At 53.8% G+C, this 1,219-nt stretch overlaps 1 protein-coding gene across 1 annotated transcript in view; it reads right to left on the minus strand.

Annotated features, from left to right (window-relative positions):
- ACCS (1-aminocyclopropane-1-carboxylate synthase homolog (inactive)) overlaps positions 1-1,219 on the minus strand; it is a 15,015-nt gene that overhangs the window by 4,528 nt on the left and 9,268 nt on the right. The window contains exon 8 of the mRNA XM_007455831.1: positions 654-754. Within this exon, the coding sequence (XP_007455893.1) occupies positions 654-754 (101 nt within the window). The remainder of the gene's footprint in view (positions 1-653; positions 755-1,219) is intronic.

Here is a 1,219-nt window from a genome sequence, read left to right on the forward strand (position 1 = left end):
GGGGGGGGGGGGGAGGAGAGAGCTTGGTTGGTAGGCCAAATGCATCCCCCAGGGCGGGATGGCAGTGAATCAGAAACCCAGAAGGACCACGGTCTAGCCCAGGGTTACCAAACTTGTTTTTTTCCAGGAACACCCTTCTTTTGTCTATTTCTTTCAAACAAACAGGAAGCCGTGCACACACAAAGCAGATGACAGTGGGGATTCTGAAGCAATGTGGTGGGATGGGGGGGTGGGGTGGGAGGCAGAGCCCTCGGGCACCTCCGCCGAGGGCCACAGTTAAGTGCAAGACAGTTAAGTACAGGCAGACCCGGATTCACGGCTGGCTCCACCCCTCACTCTAAGCCTCAGTCAATGGGATAATGACAGCATCTGTACCTAATAGGGTCATTGGGAGGATTACATGAGCCAGAGCATGTAGGATGCTTAGCAGGGGGCCTGGCCCCTAGAGCGGGCAGTAAATGGCAGCTGGTGTTGTAAAAAGGAAGAAAGAAGCAGCATCCCACCAACCCCTCCCCCCTGACTCCACTGCCAGGAAGGGCCAAAGCAGGTAGAAACCCACAGTGGGCTAAAGGGGGCAACAGGACCTGCACCAAAGCTCACATCAGAACCCTGATCCGCCACACGCTTTACGGGCTGAGCGTGGGGTGCCTCACCTCTTGGCAAACTTCAGGTACTCCTGCAGCTCTCCTGGGGAATAGACATCACCCAGAGGGTTCTGGGGGTTGATGAGGATGAGGCCTTTGACCTTCACACCCTGAAACCATCAGTGGGACAGGAGACCCTCAGCTCCTCCCCAAGGCCACACGGTCCCACTGGGCCGGATCCCAGGGAAATGTGTTCACCACCCAACACGAAACGAATAAGGGCAAAGAATGATATCTGCAGCATCGTATCAGCTATAACACAACAAGCGCAGAGAACAAAGCTCAGAGAGAAATACACCCAAACGCCAGTAGAAGCTGCCTTTGTTGGTAGAATTACGGGTGGCGGTTTGTGCTTTTAAAATTCCCACAGTGGACATATATGGATTTTATGACCAAGGTTAAAAAAACAACAACAGACTGATAGATTTCTGAAAAGTGGACTGGACAGGAACCACTGGAGGGCTGCTGGTCTCTGCCTTCCTTCGGGAGGCCTCAGATCCCCTCAGAGTGAGGCGGACCACCTCCCCAAATCACCAGAGAGACTGCTGAACCCCAGATTTCTAAGCTCCACCCAT

The sequence above is a fragment of the Lipotes vexillifer genome, unplaced genomic scaffold, assembly GCF_000442215.2.
Source record: "Lipotes vexillifer unplaced genomic scaffold, Lipotes_vexillifer_v1.1 scaffold977, whole genome shotgun sequence".
Lineage (NCBI taxonomy): Eukaryota > Metazoa > Chordata > Mammalia > Artiodactyla > Lipotidae > Lipotes > Lipotes vexillifer.